Genomic DNA, 18,884 nt, shown 5'->3' with positions numbered 1-18,884 from the left:
TACTCTGGAAACTGGAGGTGCAACTTCATGCTGAGGAAGGCTTATCTGAGGACTTGGCAGACCTTGAGCCCCAGAGAAATGCCCCTAGTGACCAGAGGCAGAAGGACCATCTTACTTTGGTGAACAGTGAGAGTTGTGCCCCCCCTTACATTGGTGGTCAGTGGGAGAAAAACCTCCTTACGTTAGTCGTCAGTGGAAGAAGGCCCCCCTTACATTTGTGGTCAATAGAAAAGGGCCTCCTTATGTTTGTCATCAGTGGAATAAGGCTCTTTTTATGTTGGTGGACAGTAGGATAAAGACCTTCCTACATTAGTTGTAAGTGAAAGAATGGGCATCCTATTTTGGTGGTCAGTTGGAAAAGGACCTCTCTACATTGGTCATCGGTGGGAGAAGGCTCCCTTTATGTTGTTGATGAATAGAGAAGAGCCTTCTTGTGTTGATCAGTAGGAGAAAGACCTTCTTGTATTGGTTGTCAGTGGGAGAAGGGCCATCCTACTTTGGTGATCAGCAGGAGAATGTCCCCCTTACATTGGTAGTCAATTGAAAAAGGCCTCCTTGTATTGGTCATCAGTAGAATAAGTCTCTTCTTATGTTGGTGGCCAGTAAGAGAAAGACCTTCCTGTGTTGGTTGTCAGTGGGAGAAGGGTATTCTACTCTGGTGATCAGCAGGAGAATGCCCCCCTTACAATAGTGGTCAATAGAAAAAGGCCTCCTTGTATTAGTCATCAGTGGAATAAGGCTCTTATGTTGGTGGATAGTAGGAAAAAGACCTTCCTACATTGGATGTCAGTGAGAGAATGGCCATCCTACTTTGGTGGTCAGTTGGAAAAGGACCTCCCCTACATTGGTCATCAGTGGGAGAAGGCTCCCCTTATGTTTTTGATGAATAGAGAAGAGCCTTCTTGTGCTGGTGATCAGTAGGAGAAAGACCTTCTTACATTGGTTGTCAGTGGGAGAAGGGCCATCCTACTTTGGTAAGTTGGAAAAGGACCTCCCTACATTGGTCATCAGTGGGAGAAGGCTTCCCTTATGTTTTTGATTAATAGAGAAGAGCCTTCTTGTGTTTGTGATTAGTAGGAGAAAAATCTTCTTACATTGGTTGTCAGTGGGAGAAGGGCCATCCTACTTTGGTGATCAGCATGAAAATGCCCTCCTTACATTGGTAGTCAATTGAAAAAGGTCTCCTTGTATTGGTCATCAGTAGAATAAGGTTCTTCTTATGTTGGTGGCCAGTAAGAGAGCCCTTCCTACGTTGGTTGTCAGTTGGAGAAGAGCATTCTACTCTGGTGATCAGCAGGAGAATGGCCCCCCTTACAATGGTGGTCAATAGAAAAAGGCCTTCTTATATTGGTCATCAGTGGAATAAGGCGCTTATGTTGGTGGATAGTAGGAAAAAGACCTTCCTACGTTGGTTGTCAGTGAGAGAATGGCCATCCTACTTTGGTGGTCAGTTGGAAAATGGACCTCCCTACATTGGTCATTAGTGGGAGAAGGCTCCCCTTATGTTGATGAATAGAGAAGAGCCTTCTTGTGTTGTTGATCAGTAGGAGAAAGACCTTCCTACCTTGGTTGTCAGTGGGAGAAGGGCATTCTACTCGGTAAGCGGGGCATTCTCCTGCTGATCACCAGAGTAGAATGCCCTTCTCCCACTGACAACCATCGTCGGAAGGTCTTTCTTCTACTGATCACCAACACAAGAAGGATCTTCTCTATTCATCAACAACATAAGGGGAGCCTTCTCCCACTGATGACCAACGTAGGGAGGTCCTTTTCCAACTGATCACCAAAGTAGGATGGCCGTTCTCAATGACAACCAACGTAGGAAGGTCTTTTTCCTACTATCCACCATGGATGACCAATTCAAGGAGGCCTTTTTCTACTGACCACCATTGTAAGCGGGGCATTCTCCTGCTGATCACCAATGGTGGTCAATAGAAAAAGGCCTCCTTGAATTGGTCATCAGTGGAATAAGGCTCTTATGTTTGTGGATAGTAGGAAAAAGACCTTCCTACGTTGGTTGTCATTGAAAGAATGGCCATCCTACTTTAGTGGCCGGTTGGAAAAGGACCTCCCTATGTTGATCATCAGTGGGAGAAGGCCCCGCTTACATTGGTGTTCAGTGGGAGAAAGCCGTCCTAACATTGAGAGTAAGTAGCAGAATGGCCTCCTTACGAATACATTGGTGACCTGTGGTGAGAATGTTCCCGTTATGTGGCGTTATAATGACAGTCAATGGATATACTGTATATCTTGACTTGGCAAAGAATTGCTAAAAGAACCCCCTGCCACCTTTTGAAGGAACCATAAGTCCAGAAAGGCTGCTCTACTTCTTAGGGCTTGCTCACTACCTGCGTCACTAGAAAACCGCAGATCTCAGCAAGAGTGCACAAAAAACAATTGTTCTCTCCGTGCCTTGTTCATTCTTCAAGGGTGAGTGGAGTGGTGTCATGTCTACATTTTTCCGCACCACAGAGGTTTTCTTCTGAAATCTCCATCCATTTCAGTGTTTCTTACATGAAAAAAAAAAAGTAAACCGTGCCTTGGATTCTAAAAACGCAACACCCCAACCCAGCAGCTTGTTATTCTCTGCAGATTGGTGTGAACATGCTGTTACTGTTTGCTCCCTGCGGCAGCCAGAGCTCTGAGGTGGTTGTGGTTCGTCTTCCCACCCTCATGGACTGTGGGTCCTCCGTTGTACCTGATGATGATGTCGGAGAGCAACAACCAGCAGAGCAGGGAAGACGCATGGTTCCGGGGGAGTGGTCTTGTGGCTGAGGAAGAGGTCCATAGAAGGGAGAAGTAAGTTAAGTTTTACCACTTATTCTGCTACCCCTAGATCAATCCTTTTATTGCTGCTGACGCATGCCATGCATTGGTGCCTTTTTGGGGGTGGGAGGGTGCCATGCATTGGTGCCTTTTCGGGGTTGGGAGGGGTTACACACACTCCTGGTACTGATTGTCTATCTGTAATATCTGCCAGGCAAACTGTAAGCCGCTGGATCGCTTCTACCCACCTCGGTATTCCCGCTTTGCACCCCGCCATGTTTCCTTGGCTCCGTGTGCCCATCAGTGGACCCAGGACAAGCATGGCGTTTGCTGCCAGGTAGACGAGAAGGAGATCGGCGAACGTTCGATCACTAATCTCCCCTTCCTGCTATTGACCTGGATAACGTCGTGTAAAGTGTCATTTTCCCAGCCGTTATAGCCGGGGAAGAAGCTAATGGAGTACAATCTGCCTTTCCTTAAGCTTCACAGGTGAGAAATCGGGTCTTTGCGACCCCTGATGTCTCATTAAAGAGAGCCTGTCACCAATAAAGAAACAAATCACAGACTTTGTCTATGTAGTAAAAAATTAAAGTTGCACCCAAGCACTTATATACACCCCCCCCCCCCAAAAAAAAAATTAATATAGAAGTATAGGATTTCGTTTTTTTTAAATCATACATACTTAGGTGGATGCAGCATCGGCCATCGCCAGCTCAAAGTTTGAGAACTCCGAGATCACACAACCTCTGAGTGCTCACTACCGCTGGCTGCTCTGCCCCGACCCCCGTCCCAACGTTTTAAACAAAGGGCCAGTTTACTATCCTTTAGACTTTAGGGGGGCCGGACTGTGACCATTGGGAGAAGAAAAGGTCCCATCAGTGGGAAAAAAAAACAATGCCCAATCGTTGATGTCAGTAGAAGGAATTGTGCCCCATCACTGGTGTCACTGAGAGGAGTTGTCTCCCTTTTGTTGGTGTCATTGGCAGGAATTGTGCCCCATTGTTGGTATCATTGGCAGGAATTGTGCCCCATCATTGGTGTCATTGAGAGGAGTTGTGTCCCATTGTTGGTGTCATTGGCAGGAATCGTGTCCCATTGTTGGTGTCATATAGGAGTTGTGTCCCATTGTTGGTGTCATTGGCAGGAATTGTGCCCCATTGTTGGTGTCCTATAAAGGAATCGTGTCCCATTGTTGGTGTCGTATAGAGTTTTGTCCCATTGTTGGTGTCATTGGCAGGAATCGTGTCCCATCATTGGTGCCATTGGCAGGAATTTTGCCCCTTCAGTGGTGTCATTGGGGGGGGAATTATGCCCCATCGTTGGTATCCATGGATGAAATGGTGGCCCAAGGCCAAATAGAAGAAAGTAAAAGGCTGCATCTGGCCCCTGGGCCACAGTTTGGAGACCACTGCTCTAGGGGTGTCTGCTTTCAGAAAATGTCATATTGGGGGGTTTTTGTGTAATCTTCAGGCCTCAAATTATTTTTTAAATGTGTGCAAAAAAAAAAAAATTCAATAACGGCTCTGGCAGCTTAAGGGTTAAGCCACGCCAAAGAGTGTGTGTGTGTGTGTGTGTGTGTGCGTGTGCGCGTGCGCCGCACTGCGCCTATGCATGAAAATGTTGATCACGCTACACATGCGCCTGCTGCCCGCTCCGATGCAAGATCAATAATTCTCGGCCCATTATCCCCAGTTGACTCTAAACTGATGACCTGTAGGGAATCGGGGTTCATTCCCAGCAGACATGTTGGGGTGCATTTTGTGAGCTCATTCCCAGCACATGGCAACCCAAAAAAAAACAAAAAAAACATGGCTCCCCAAGAATGCATTTCATACCAGAATGTTGGGGTGCATCTGCACTACTTTTTTTTTTCAACGCAACACAATGCTTTAAAATAGGCAGAAAGGCACATAAGCGCAATGCACTGCAAATCAAGGCAACCCCCCACCCCAACATGTAATGCATGTAAAGTGTATGCCAATGCAGCAAATGCGATGCACATATGTTAGCGCATGCGTTGTGTGAATGAACCCTTAGCCCGGGTTCACACTCATGCGGTGCGGAATTCTCAGCGTTTTCTGTGCGAATACCACACCGCTTCAGAATCGCACCCCGTTCATGTATATGTTAACAACACCCCGAAAGCGGTCCACAAAACGTGGTGCGATGTGCAGAATTGGATCGCATAGGTGTGAATCCCCGTGCGATCCGATTCTAGTGCGGACCCAAAAAAGGGTCCTGCATGTTTTTGGTGTGGTGCGATTAGAGCCATACAGAATGTACAACTCCGAGCGCACCGCACACAAATTGCATGTGATTTGCACAGGAAGGCCGTGCAGTTCCTGCATGAATCACATGCGATTTACCGCACTGCATATATGTGAACCCGGGCTCAGGGTAGGTTGTAACCGTAACCAAACATCTCTCTTGCTGCACTCAAAATGGAATAGTGCACTTGCTGAGGTGCTGCCCTTGGTAGATGGGGGAATCTTGATACTAACGTATGGCTCTGATCGCACCGCACACAAATCGCATGTGATCTGCAGGGAATACTGTGTGGTTCCTGTGCGAATCACATGCAATATACCGCGCCGCATTAGTGTGGTGCCTATGAGGAATATAGGGTACCCCGGCGCGCTTTCTTTTTTATTTTGGGGGGGGGGATTTTATGCAATTTTACACCCCCGGTCCCACCAAATCCTACTTTGAAATCGTGCGACTTACAATGAAGTTGCACGATTTCCAGGTCGGGGGATATGCCGATTTCAGGTGCGATTTGCAATACATCTGGCACGGATGTCTATGCAAATCGCACCAAAAGTAGCGCATGGACTACTTTAGAGATGGGTGCGGCTGCGATATGACCGCTGTCATGGCGGACAATAGGGTGCAACTTGGCATCCGATTTGCAAGTCACATGACATGCAATTTGCATCCGCTGTGACCGGGGACTTTAAGGTTTGACATGTTTGGTATCTATTTACTCGGCGGGACTTCGCCTTCTATGCTTTAGAAGAAAACCGAGTCATATATTACATTTGCGAGCCATGAAATGAACTTAAGCGTATTTTTTTACTGAAATTTTGCTTTTCGTGATTTGTTCTGCTTATATTGAGTGCCACAAAAAAATTGGAACTGCTGCCATTTTATGCTCCAGGGTCCCTGCTTTCAGAAATTATGCAATGATTGATTGGGGGGTTTTCTCTACTCTTGAGGCCTAAAATTATTTTTTTTTTCAAGGGGTAACAAATGAAAAACTGCTCTGGCAGCAGAAGGGTTACATGATTATGTGTTGAAGGGTGGGCAGGGTAAGGGTCCACAATATGTGACCACGGAGTCTTTTCATTGCCTAAGAGGCGACCACTTCCACACTGACCACCAGCTGAAGCCATCCATGCCTCAGCTACCTGGCAGTAGTTGCTTCCGGCGCTCTAATGACGTCAGGCGAAGGGCAGGGAGGCTGACAGTTTCCCCCCCGCCGTGCCCTCAGCAGACATGGCCGCCACGGGCACAAGTACCTGCAGAATGGCTACTACGCAAGATGGGTGGAGACTCGATGGAGATTGGCAGAGCGTGGGCTTCGCTGGCTCGCCATTGGCCGCGGCGCTCAGGCTGGGGGCGGGGACGGCCTCCTGCTGTCAGTCGTTCAGCAGCGGAGCCGTGGAAATGGACGGCCGGAGGTCGGTGCCGGGACTCCCCGGGGAGGGAGGGCCTGAGCCCAGCCGGACCAGCGGCGCCCGGGGGGCCGCCATCCGAGTGCTGAAGGTGAGGACCGGAGACCGGCCACTGCGAGTCCATGACACCGGGATCACTGCGGGCGGCCATGTGTGCCGATAGATCTATATACACCTGTATACGGGGACCTATAATATATACACACCTGTATACGGGGACCTATAATATATACACACCTGTATACGGGGACCTATAATATATATATATACACCTGTATACGGGGATCTATAATATATACACACCTGTATACGGGGACCTATAATATATATACACCTGTATACGGGGACCTATAATGTATGGATACACACCTGTATACGGGGACCTATAATATATACACACCTGTATATGGGGACCTATAATATATATACACCTGTATACGGGGACCTATAATATATACAAACCTGTATACGGGGACCTATAATATATACACACCTGTATACTGGGATCTATAATATATATATATATATATATACACACACACCTGTATACGGGGATCTATAATATATATACACCTGTATACGTGGATCTATAATATATACACCTGTATACGGGGATCTATAATATATATACACCTGTATACGGGATCTATAATATATATTCACCTGTATACTGGGATCTATAATATATATACACCTGTATACGGGGATCTATAATATATATTCACCTGTATACGGGGATCTATAATAATATGTACACACCTGTATACGGGGATCTATAATAATATGTACACACCTGTATACGGGGATCTATAATAATATGTACACACCTGTATACGGGGATCTATAATAATATATATACACCTGTATACGGGGACCTATAATATATATATACACCTGTATACGGGGATCTATAATATATATACACCTGTATACGGGGACCTATAATATATATATACACCTGTATACGGGGATCTATAATAATATATATACACCTGTATACGGGGATCTATAATAATATATACACCTGTATACGGGGACCTACAATATATATACACCTGTATACGGGGACCTACAATATATATACACCTGTATACGGGGACCTATAATATATATACACCTGTATACGGGGACCTATAATAATATATATACACCTGTATACGGGGACCTATAATAATATATATACACCTGTATACGGGGACCTATAATATATATACACCTGTATACGGGGACCTATAATAATATATATACACCTGTATACGGGGACCTATAATATATATACACACCTGTATGGGATCTCTTCTACATACACCTGTACACTGGGATCTATATTATGTATGCCTTTATACTGGGATCTGTTCTATATACACCTGTATACGGGGATCTTTTTGGTATACTGGGATCATGCCTGTGTGCTGGGATCTGATATATCTGTGTCCAGATGTCACCTGTGCTCTGTGCATTCATAGAGAATCCCTGTGTTCAGGTGTACCTGTGTCACGCGTGTGCTGATCTATGAGGACCTGTGTCACGCGTGTGCTGATCTATGAAAACCTGTGTATACCTGTGCTGATCTATGAGGACCTGTGTATACCTGTGTCACGCGTGTGCTGATCTATGAGGACCTGTGTATACCTGTGCTGATCTATGAGGACCTGTGTCACGCGTGTGCTGATCTATGAGGACCTGTGTATACCTGTGTCACGCGTGTGCTGATCTATGAGGACCTGTGTATACCTGTGTCATGCGTGTGCTGATCTATGAGGACCTGTGTCTGGGTGTTCTCTGTACTACAGGCAGCCGTGTGTGTATTCATGACACCACAGTGTACCTGTGTCCGGGTGTCACGTGTATTACAGGTGCCTTGTGTGTATGCGTGTATTATATTCTATATACTCAGTGAATGTGCCGTATACAGGTGACTGTCTGTCTGTAGCGCACACAGATCTTATCTATTCCTGGAAACCTCCATCTACCTGTGTACAGGTGCTGCTGTTCTCAGACACGTGTACAGGGGGGAGGAGCTGTAGAGACCGCCATCCTATACCTGTGTACAGGGGGGAGGAGCTGTAGAGACCGCCGTCCTATACCTGTGTACAGGGGGGAGGAGCTGTAGACTGCTTTCCTATACCTGTGTGCAGGGGGGAGGAGCTCTAGAGACCGCCATCCTATACCTGTGTACAGGGGGGAGGAGCTGTAGAGACCGCCATTCTATACCTGTGTACAGGGGGGAGGAGCTGTAGAGACCGCCGTCCTATACCTGTGTACAGGGGGGAGGAGCTGTAGACTGCTTTCCTATACCTGTGTGCAGGGGGGAGGAGCTGTAGAGACCGCCATCCTATACCTGTGTACAGGGGGGAGGAGCTGTAGAGACCGCCATCCTATACCTGTGTACAGGGGGGAGGAGCTGTAGAGACCGCCGTCCTATACCTGTGTGCAGGGGGGTGGAGCTGTAGAGACCGCCATCCTATACCTGTGTATGGGGGGGAGGAGCTGTAGAGACCGCCTTCCTATACCTGTGTACAGGGGGGAGGAGCTGTAGAGACCGCCTTCCTATACCTGTGTACAGGGGGGAGGAGCTGTAGAGACCGCCATCCTATACCTGTGTACAGGGGGGAGGAGCTGTAGAGACCGCCATCCTATACCTGTGTACAGGGGGGAGGAGCTGTAGAGACTGCTTTCCTATACCTGTGTGCAGGGGGGAGGAGCTCTAGAGACCGCCATCCTATACCTGTGTACAGGGGGGAGGAGCTGTAGAGACCGCTGTCCTATACCCGTGTACAGGGGGGAGGAGCTGTAGAGACCGCTGTCCTATACCTGTGTGCGGGGGGGAGGAGCTGTAGAGACCGCCGTCCTATACCTGTGTGCGGGGGGGTGGAGCTGTAGAGACCACCGTCCTATACCTGTGTATGGGGGGGTGGAGCTGTAGAGACCTCCGTCCTATACCTGTGTATGGGGGGGAGGAGCTGTAGAGACCGCCGTCCTATACCTGTGTGCGGGGGGGTGGAGCTGTAGAGACCACTGTCCTATACCTGTGTATGGGGGGGTGGAGCTGTAGAGACCACCGTCCTATACCTGTGTATGGGGGGGAGGAGCTGTAGAGACTGCCTTCCTATACCTGTGTATGGGGGGGAGGAGCTGTAGAGACACGCCTGTATCTGTGTACTGGGGGGAGGAGCTGTAGAGACACGCCTGTACCTGTGTACTGGGGGGGAGGAGCTGTAGAGACACGCCTGTACCTGTGTACTGGGGGGGAGGAGCTGTAGAGACACGCCTGTACCTGTGTACTGGGGGGGGAGGAGCTGCAGAGACACGCCTGTACCTGTGTACTGGGGGGGAGGAGCTGTAGAGACACGCCTGTACCTGTGTAATGGGATGATTGGCTACCAGAGGCAATCCAGCTGCAGGTGTGCCCTGCCATAGACACTGTAATATACCTGCACCCAGGTGTTCTCTACCTGTCCAGGTGTTCTCCTCCCCCCTGTATACAGCTGCAATGTATCTATATACCCGTGTCTCAGCGGCGTTCAACCCAAAATGTCACACATTGCAGCTTACCAATCATTACATGTACCGGCTGCATTAGTTTTCTTTTTTTAGGCTTTTTTTCTCCTCCGTTTTAACCTGATGATCCAGCCAGTAACACACCTCCTGTATTAGAGTGCCCCCACTCTGGAGGAAGGAGCACAGGAGGCAGAGCAGACAGCAGCACGGTCGGGGGGGGGGGGGTGTTCGATGTATTCGCAGATTTAAATACACTAACATTTTGAAGCCACCCCCACCTCGCACTTTCTAAGCAGTTACATTGTTGTACCTTTTGAAATAAAGTTTTTTGTATAAAATAAAAGCTGATCACTGTAAGCACCCCTGTCAGTGGTCAATGGTTTGTCTCCACCCTCGAACTGCTACATCTGCAGCACAGCTTGTTTTGCTGAATAACAACAGACTTGCTGGCCGGATCACCAGGTGAAAATAAAAGAATGTAAAAAAAAAAACGAATGCAAGCGCCTCATCTAAGAATTGGTGAGCTGTGATATAATACATGTGAAAAGATCTGCCCTGCAAAAAAAAGAAGCGATTTCATATTCACGTCTTCAGTGGACACCAGCAGGACTGTGAGTGGCGGTGGTGTGCCGCCTACTGCGCTGCCTCCTCCCCACCTCTACACAGACACACTATCGAGCAGTTGCATTTTTTTTTCTTAGTTTGGGGTAATTGTGGGAGGGGTCAGAACTGAAGATGCACATACAAAATGTCATATATATCGCAGGTTGGATGTCCTTGGATGGGGTGACCGCATTAGTTGTCACTTTTCAGGCTAATGCCGTTTGATCCTGCCAGAAATGCAGTGTCCTTGTCCACTTCCTGTGAGCTGAAAAGAAAGAACCTTCTCTTTTTGTGTAAACTACTAGACCCATCAATGCGTGTCTATGGACCCACACAGACCGGCTCAGGAGCGAGCCTGCATGAGGGCCCCCCAGAGCACACAGCTGTGCTTCCACCGGCTGATTATAGAGGAGAACCGGAACCCCTATGGTATAGAAAACAATGAGCATGCATACATGCAGACATACATACATGCAGACATAGATACATGCAGACATAGATACATACATACATGCAGACATACATACATGCAGACATAGATACATACATATATGCAGACATACATAAATACATGCTGACATACATACATGCATGCATACATAGCTACATATATGCAGACATAGCTACATACATACATGCAGATATAAATACATGCATACATACATACATGCAGACATAGATAAATACATATATGCAGATATAAATACATGCATGCATACATACATACATACATACATGCAGATATAAATACATGCTTACATACATACATGCAGACATAGATAAATATATACATGCAGATATAAATACATGTATGCATACATACATACATACATGCAGACATAGATAAATACATACATGCAGACATACATACATGCAGACATAGATAAATACATGCAGACATAAATACATGCTGACATACATACATACATGCAGACATGGCTACATACATACATGCAGATATAAATACATGCATACATACATACATACAGATATAAATACATACATACAGACATAAATACATACATACATGCAGACATACATACATGCATGCAGACATACATACATACAGACATACATGCAGACATGGCTACATACATAGATGCAGATATAAATACATACATACATAGATTCAGACATAGATACATACATACATGCAGACAGACATAAATATATACATGCAGACAGACATACATACATGCAGACAGACATACATACATGCAGACAGACATACATACATGCAGACATACATACATGCAGACAGACATACATACATGCAGACATACATACATGCAGACAGACATACATACATGCAGACAGACATACATACATGCAGACAGACATACATACATGCAGACATACATAAATGCAGACAGACATACATACATGCAGACATACATACATGCAGACAGACATACATACATGCAGACATACATACATGCAGACAGACATACATACATGCAGACAGACATACATACATGCAGACAGACATACATACATGCAGACAGACATACATACATGCAGACATACATAAATGCAGACAGACATACATACATGCAGACATGCACAGGGCACCATTTTTAAACATGGAAAGCATTTGATCCGACCAAACCAAAAAAAGAGGACCTGTCATCACTGCCTGTTGGATGTTTATGTTCCATGTGACACCAATAAAAGTGATTCATAAAAAAACCAAAAATTAAAATGCCCCCGAATACCCCCCCCCCTCCCCCCACCCCCGTGCTTGCTTGCAAAGGCAAACACACGAGTCGGTCCCATACACACGCAGATCGCGATCTTCCCACACATGTGAGCTATCACCACAAACGTCAGATCATGGGCGGTAATTGTCACACCTCCTCTGTGAATCTAACATGGTCACCTATAAGGGGTTTTAGCCGTGGATCGCAATGATCCCAACTTTGAAATCTCCCTACTTCACTTTACCATGGTTTGGTTTTTTTTTTCAACATAGCAGGGTGAAAGCATCTTACAGGGAAGTGGAAGGGGGAGGGTGGTAAAAATGTGGCACAAATGTCTTTACCGCCCTTCCAACAGCCGCGAATATGCGTTTTTTTTTTTTTTGCACGTTTTGGGTTACATGCACTGAAATGAATGGGCTGCCCTACATTCCACATATGCGCCAAAGTAGCTTTTTTTTTTTTTTTTTTTAAGCATTAAACTTCACACCTTTTATTAACCTCACATTTTAATGCGTTATTCATGCCTGAGAAAATACACGTCTGCTCGCCACGTCTGAGGTGCGATTAACAGTGCATGTCATAAGCACGGCACGCATTATGTATGGGGGGGACGCTGGTGAAGACCCTGTTGTATGGGGGGGGGGGCAATAATAAATAAATGAATAAATAACCCATAACCTTAACCCCCTACCCAAAATTTTTTATATATATTTAAAATTAAAATTTATATATATATATATATATATATAGTGTAATAATTTAAAAAAAAAAAAATAATTATATATATATAAATTATTTTTAAAATTTTTCTTAATTATTACAACAATATAATAACCCCTAATCTTTGCCCCCTAACCCTAAAAAAGTATTAATGATATAATAATCTTTTATTATCGTGTGTGTATATGTATATATATATTTGTTAATTTTTGAAAAAAAATTAGGTATTTTTAATATTAACATTATTATTATGTAATTTTGTTTTTTGTTAGGGTGCTAATAATAGCAAGATTGTTGTTATTTATTTTTATTATTATTATTATTATTATTATTAATAATATTATTATCCACATCCTAACCCTAACAAAAAACCCCTAACCTCTTAACCCCCTACCCAAAAATTTTCCTGTATGCTCAGGCCTAGAATCTCCGTTTTTATGGGGGGACTCAGAGTGGGGGGGAGCTCTGATGTATGGGGGAACTCTGATGTATGGTAGGGACACTGATGTATGGGGAAACTCTGATGTGGGGGGGGGGGGGGGTGATTCTGATGGGGACAGTGATGTATGGGGGAACTCTAGTGGGGACACTGATGGAGACACTTATGTATGGGGGAACTCTAGTGGAGACACTGATGTATGGGGGAACTCTGATTTGGACCTGATGTATGGGGGGACACTGATGTATGGGGGAACTCTAGTGGAGACACTGATGTATGGGGGAACTCTGATTTGGACCTGATGTATGGGGGGACACTGATGTATGGGGCAACTCTAATGGGGACACTGATGTATGGTGGGGACTTTGATGGGTACACTGATGTATGGGGGAACTCTGATCAGCCTTTCCACGCACATGAACTTTAATGGCCCCTTAGTCTTAGTCCGTAGGGTTCAATATTGAGTTGGCCCCGCCCTTTCCATGCACATGACCTTTAATGGCCTCCCAGTCTTAGTCCGTAGGGTTCAATATTGAGTTGGCCCCGCCCTTTCCACGCACATGACCTTTAATGGCCTCCCAGTCTTAGTCCGTAGGGTTCAATATTGAGTTGGCCCCGCCCTTTCCACGCACATGACCTTTAATGGCCTCCCAGTCTTAGTCCGTAGGGTTCAATATTGAGTTGGCCCCGCCCTTTCCACACACATGACCTTTAATGGCCCTCCCAGTCTTAGTCCGTAGGGTTCAATATTGAGTTGGCCCCGCCCTTTGCAGCTATAACAGCTTCAACTCTTCTGGGAAGGCCATCCACAAGGTTTAGGAGGGTGTCTATGGGAAGGTTGGACCATTCTTCTTGGAGACACTATAGGAAACGAATGGAAATCTCTCCAAAGTGAGGAGAACAACCCTGTTGGAGTCACTGGGACAGGTGTCTCCATTGGAAGATTATTTCTCACCTTCTGTGGGTTTAAAATCGCTCTATGGGCCCCAGGGCCAATAGAGAAGGTAAATCTCCCTGACTGGCGTTTTAGACATTAGACCCACATTAGCCCTTTCTCTGCCATGGACAGGTATACACTATATTGCCAAAAGTATTGGGCCGCCTCCCTTTCACCACACATGACCTTTAATGGCCCCTTAGTCTTAGTCCGTAGGGTTCAATATTGAGTTGGCCCCGCCCTTTCCATACACATGACCTTTAATGGCCTCCCAGTCTTAGTCCGTAGGGTTCAATATTGAGTTGGCCCCGCCCTTTCCACGCACATGACCTTTAATGACCCCCCAGTCTTAGTCCGTAGGGTTCAATATTGAGTTGGCCCCGCCCTTTGCAGCTATAACAGCTTCAACTCTTCTGGGAAGGCCGTCCACAAGGTTTAGGAGGGTGTCTATGGGAAGGTTGGACCATTCTTCCAGAAGCACATTTGTCAGGTCAGGCACTGATGTCGGGGGAGGGGGCCTGGCTCGCAGTCTCCGCTCTAATTCATCCCAAAGGTGTTCTATGGGGTTGAGGTCAGGACTCTGTGCAGGACAGTCAAGTTCCTCTACCCCAAACTGGCTCCTCCATGTCTTTATGGACCTTGCTTTGTGCACTGCTGGGCAGTCATGTTGGAACAGGAAGGGGCCATCCCCAAACTCCTCCCACAAAGTTGGGAGCATGAAATTGTTCAAAATGTCGCCTTAAGAGTTCCCTTCACTGGAACTAGGGGGCCAAGCCCAACCCCTGAAAAAACAAAAGGTGTCCCCTGAAACACGTTGCCATGTTCATTGACACACCCATAGCGTGACGTCATTAGGCTTTCTTCTTGAGTGTCGGAGCCTCTGCTGAGCGGTGAAGCTTTCCGGCTGTGTCCACCTGCTGCCCCTGGGCTCCGGCGCTATGGAGAAGCACTTGTGATCTCATATCACCCTATTGCCCTGTGATTGTGAGAGGCCAGATTTATCTTTTTACTTTTTATAAAGAATTTTATTGCTACACTTCGCTGCACCTTTTATGTTTGTTATTGCAAATGTCACCTTTATGTATATACTGTACTTTTAGGACAGGATTTTATGGGCTGTCAGAAACATCTGACCCAGTAATGACTTTTGGCCACTTTGTTCTTCTACAGAGGAATATGAAGCGTAGTACCAGTAAGAACTGCTTGACTCAGAGGTGCTGCCTGGGCTCTCGTGAGCGAGACTGGCTGAGGGATGACCCAAACCGCGGATGCGTCTTCGTCTACGGATCGGATCACGGATCCTCCGTCCCTGACCTCCATGTGGTGCTCTGTACAGTGGACACGATGACCTCAGAGATCTGCTCATGTGAAGGAATGGAGAGTTTGTACATACAGCTCAATGGAGACCTGGTCAGGTGAGATGAGCATTTATCAGAAGTGCTTCCATTCCGTACTCGGGTCGATGGTTTGAATCCCAGCCACGGCACCTCCTGCCTGGAGTTTGCATGTTCTCCCTGTGCCTGCGTGGGTTTCCTCCTGGTACTCCAGTTTCCTTCCACACTCCAAAGACATGCTGGGACGTTAATTGGCTCCTGTCTAAATTGTCCCTTAGTATGTATGAATGTGAGTTAGGGACCTTAGATTGTACACCCCTTGAGGGTTAGGGACTGATGTGAATGTAAAATATATATATAAAGTGGAACCACCTACATGGAGTTTGCATGTTCTCCCTGTGCCTGTGTGGGTTTCCTCCTGGTACTCCAGTTTCCTTCCACACTCCAAAGACATGCTGGGACGTTAATTGGCTCCTGTCTAAATTGTCCCTAGTATGTGTATGTATGAATGTGAGTTAGGGACCTTAGATTGTACGCAACTTGAGGGTTAGGGACTGATGTGAATGTATAATATATATGTAAAGTGGCACCATCTGCCTGGACTTTGCATGTTCTCCCTGTGCCTGTGTGGGTTTCCTCCTGGTACTCCAGTTTCCTCCCACACTCCAAAGACATGCTGGTAGGTGAATTGGCTCCTGTCTAAATTGTCCCTAGTATGTGTATGTATGAATGTGAGTTAGGGACCTTAGATTGTACACTCCTCGGGGGCGGGGACTGATGTGAATGTACAATATATATGTAAAGTGCTGTGTAAATTGATGGCGCTATATAAGTACCTGAAATAAATAAATAAATTCCACTAGAAACACATCAGTGCTAAGGTGGAGACGTCACCAAGTCCTGTGCATCTCTGTGGATGGTCAATAATGGTTGGATTCTCCAATGACCCCATACAAAAGGCCTTCCATAGGAAACTCGGCAGTGCTTAAGGCTTTGCTGCTCTCTTCAGATTGGGGAAATCTTGAATTCTTTATACAAAACAAGAAGAAGAGAGGGAGCGCCAGCCGTGGTCATTACCACAAGTAAGATTTGTTAACAAAAACAGATCTCCATACACTGAGAAAGGGTCTACAGACTCAAAGGAACTATCCAGTGCAGATGCTCAGCCAACACCCATCCAAGGGGAACAGTGCCTACGCGTTTCGAGGGCCGTACCTTCTTCATCAGAGCTCTACTGAAGAGATTACTGCCCTCAAAACGCGTCGGCTCCATTTCCCTTGGATGGGTGTTGGCTGAGCATCTGCACTGGATAGTTCCTTTGAGTCTGTAGCTTCTCACCCTTCTCAGTGTATGGAGATCTGTTTTTGTTAGCAAACGTTACTTGTGGTAATGAACACGGCTGGCGCTCCCTCTCTTCTTCTCGTTTTGTATAAGTGCTTCCATATGAACAAAAGCAATTCAATTTATGTTCTCTCCTCCAAGTCAAAATTTCTAATATTTTAGCACTTTAAAGGCCAACTCCACACCCCCCCCCCCTTTCTTGTTTGGGTTTTATTTTGCTCTGATGTTCCAGTATTCCCTCTAACGCTCTACAGCAACCTTTCTCAACCTTTTCAACAAGGGAAAGAAATGCTCCTTACATTGGTGGTCAGTGGGAAGACTGTCCCTTACATTGGGGATCAGTGGGAAGAATGTCCCTTACATTGGGGGTCAGTGGGAAGAATGTCCCTTACATTGGGGGTCAGTGGGAAGAATGTCCCTTACATTGGTGGTCAGTGGGAAGACTGTCCCTTACATTGGGGATCAGTGGGAAGAATGTCCCTTACATTGGTGGTCAGTGGGAAGAATGTCCCTTACATTGGGGGTCAGTAGGAAGAATGTCCCTTACATTGGGGGTCAGTAGGAAGAATGTCCCTTACATCGGGGATCAGTGGGCAGAATGCCCCTTACATTGGTGATCAGTGGGAAGAATGTCCCTTACATTGTGGGTCAGTGGGAAGAATGCCCCTTACATTGTGGGTCAGTGGGAAGAATGTCCCTTACATTGGGGGTCAGTGGGAAGAAAGTCCCTTACATTGGGGGTCAGTGGGAAGAATGTCCCTTACATTGGGGGTCAGTGGGAAGAATGTCCCTTACATTGGGGGTCAGTGGGAAGAATGCTCCTTACATTGGGTGTCAGTGGGAAGAATGTCCCTTACATTGGTGGTCAGTGGGAAGAATGTCCCTTACATTGGTGGTCAGTGGGAAGAATGTCCCTTACATTGGTGATCAGTGGGAAGAATGTCCCTTACATTGGTGGTCAGTGGGAAGAATGCCCCTTACATTGGGGGTCAGTGGGAAGAATGTACCTTACATTGGTGATCAGTGGAAAGAATGCCCCTTACATTGGGGGTCAGTGGGAAGAATGTACCTTACATTGGTGATCAGTGGAAAGAATGTCCCTTACATTGGGGGTCAGTGGGAAGAATGTCCCTTACATTGAGGGTCAGTGGGAAATGTCCCTTACATTGGGGGTCAGTGGGAAGAATGTCCCTTACATTGGCGGTCAGTGGGAAGAATGTCCCTTACATTGGGGGTCAGTGGGAAGAATGCTCCTTACATTGGTGGTCAGTGGGAAGAATGTCCCTTACATTGGGGGGTCAGTGGGAAGAATGTCCCTTACATTGGGGGTCAGTGGGAAGAATGTCCCTTACATTGGGGGTCAGTGGGAAGAATGTCCCTTCCATTGGTGGTCAGTGGGAAGAATGTCCCTTCCATTGGTGGTCAGTGGGAAGAATGTCCCTTACATTGGTGGTTATTGGAAAGAATTCTGCCCTTAGAGATAGCTAGAAAGATCAATGGTGTCAGTGGGAACTTTATCTGAGAGTCAGAAATTGCTAATTGCTCAAGGAACCTCTAACAACCTGGAGGAACTCCATGGACCCATGGAACACTGGTTCAGAAACCCTGTGCTACAGTTATCATTTGCACTCGTTAAAATGTTGGATAAAATTCACCCAACATCTGGAAGAACTACCACTAGCAGTTTCCTTGTTGTAATGCAGCGTGATAAATTCTGGATGCTCCCTACTTCTTGTAGGACAAGACTCTTGTTGGTTGCTTGGGTAAAGAGCTCTTTCATTGTGTCATTAGGTGAACATTTTTATCACTTGTAGTCCACATCACTAAGTAATCTAATTTCCCCGAGCAAATATTTGACGCCTTGTTTGT

General features: G+C 46.2%; 1 protein-coding gene across 1 annotated transcript in view; it reads left to right on the top strand.

Moving 5' to 3' along the window:
- Positions 1-6,413: 6,413 nt before the first annotated feature.
- LOC149431632 (PH domain leucine-rich repeat-containing protein phosphatase 2-like) overlaps positions 6,414-18,884 on the top strand; it is a 59,165-nt gene continuing 46,694 nt past the window's right edge. Inside the window, exons 1-2 of the mRNA XM_089665449.1 lie at positions 6,414-6,531; positions 15,511-15,755. Coding sequence (XP_089521575.1) covers positions 6,433-6,531; positions 15,511-15,755 — 344 coding nt within the window. The 5' untranslated portion in view covers positions 6,414-6,432. The remainder of the gene's footprint in view (positions 6,532-15,510; positions 15,756-18,884) is intronic.

Source organism: Staurois parvus, unplaced genomic scaffold (assembly GCF_062004578.1).
Source record: "Staurois parvus isolate SC_StPar_1 unplaced genomic scaffold, SC_StPar_1.0 ptg002195l, whole genome shotgun sequence".
NCBI lineage: Eukaryota > Metazoa > Chordata > Amphibia > Anura > Ranidae > Staurois > Staurois parvus.
The sequence above is the reverse complement of the archived record's forward strand: the minus strand, read 5'-3'. Positions and strand labels throughout refer to the sequence as shown.